This window comes from Marmota marmota, unplaced genomic scaffold (genome assembly GCF_001458135.2).
Source record: "Marmota marmota marmota unplaced genomic scaffold, marMar, whole genome shotgun sequence".
Lineage (NCBI taxonomy): Eukaryota > Metazoa > Chordata > Mammalia > Rodentia > Sciuridae > Marmota > Marmota marmota.
Genome location: NW_025999932.1, coordinates 37,792,066 through 37,793,020, shown reverse-complemented (window position 1 = coordinate 37,793,020; position 955 = coordinate 37,792,066). Strand labels below are relative to the sequence as shown.

General features: G+C 51.4%; 1 protein-coding gene across 1 annotated transcript in view; it reads left to right on the top strand.

Annotated features, from left to right (window-relative positions):
• The window catches only part of Mlnr (motilin receptor), a 4,791-nt gene that overhangs the window by 1,953 nt on the left and 1,883 nt on the right, over positions 1-955 (top strand). The window contains exon 2 of the mRNA XM_048801008.1: positions 14-306. Within this exon, the coding sequence (XP_048656965.1) occupies positions 14-306 (293 nt within the window). The remainder of the gene's footprint in view (positions 1-13; positions 307-955) is intronic.

Genomic DNA, 955 nt, shown 5'->3' with positions numbered 1-955 from the left:
CCTTCTTGTCCAGCGTGCCGCCGCCCCTCTGGCCCTCGCGGGCGCCACTGTCGTCCCCGCCCTCCGGACCTGAGGCTGCAGCGGCCGCGGCGCTGTTCAGCCGCGAGTGCAGGCCAAGCCGCGCACGGTTGGGTACATTGCGGGTCATGCTGTGGGTTACCACTGCCTACTTCTTCCTGCCCTTCCTGTGCCTCAGTGTCCTCTACGGGCTCATCGGGCGAGAGCTGTGGAAGAACCGAGATCCGCTGCAAGGTCCTGCTGCCTTGGGGCGGGAGAGGAGCCACCGGCAGACAGTCCGCGTCCTGCGTAAGTCCTGCCACCTCTCTTCCAAACTCGCCAGTCCTTGGTCAGCACCGCAAGTGGGAACAGGCAAACTGCTTGCCCTCTACCTCCAGAGAAAACCATCTCTAGTCCCCCAGGGTTTGAGGAACCCAGGGCTCGGATCTAGCAAACAGTAATGACTTCCCAATGCTGCTGAGATCCAGGATAGGTGGCTGGCCCGCCTCTGTTAGAAACCGCAGCTGTGGATTAATCACAGTACCCTTTGAGAACACGGGTAGATTGCATTAAACTAAAATTTCATTTAGTGTTAAGTTATCCCAAAGACTGAGGTGAACCATGCCCATATCAAAAAGTCAAGGATGCGTAGACCTGTTGCAGATTTTTTCCCCCAAGATAATGTGCTTCTTAAGCGGGTTTGTAAAAGGAAGGCTGCCAAAACAGCTTGTTGGGAGCAATTGTTTTTTCTGGCTTATGCCCAGTCTTGATAACACATGCATGAGTTTTAAAGCAAATATCGATGCAGTTAAATACCTGGTTGGTTTTTGTCCTTGCATACATATTTGCTAGGTGAAACTTTTATCTAATTAATTTTGTTGCTATACTACTGCAGGTGGATTTTTTTTTTTTTTTTTGGCGGGCGGGGGGTGGTATTGATTTTTTAATGCTTTGCTAT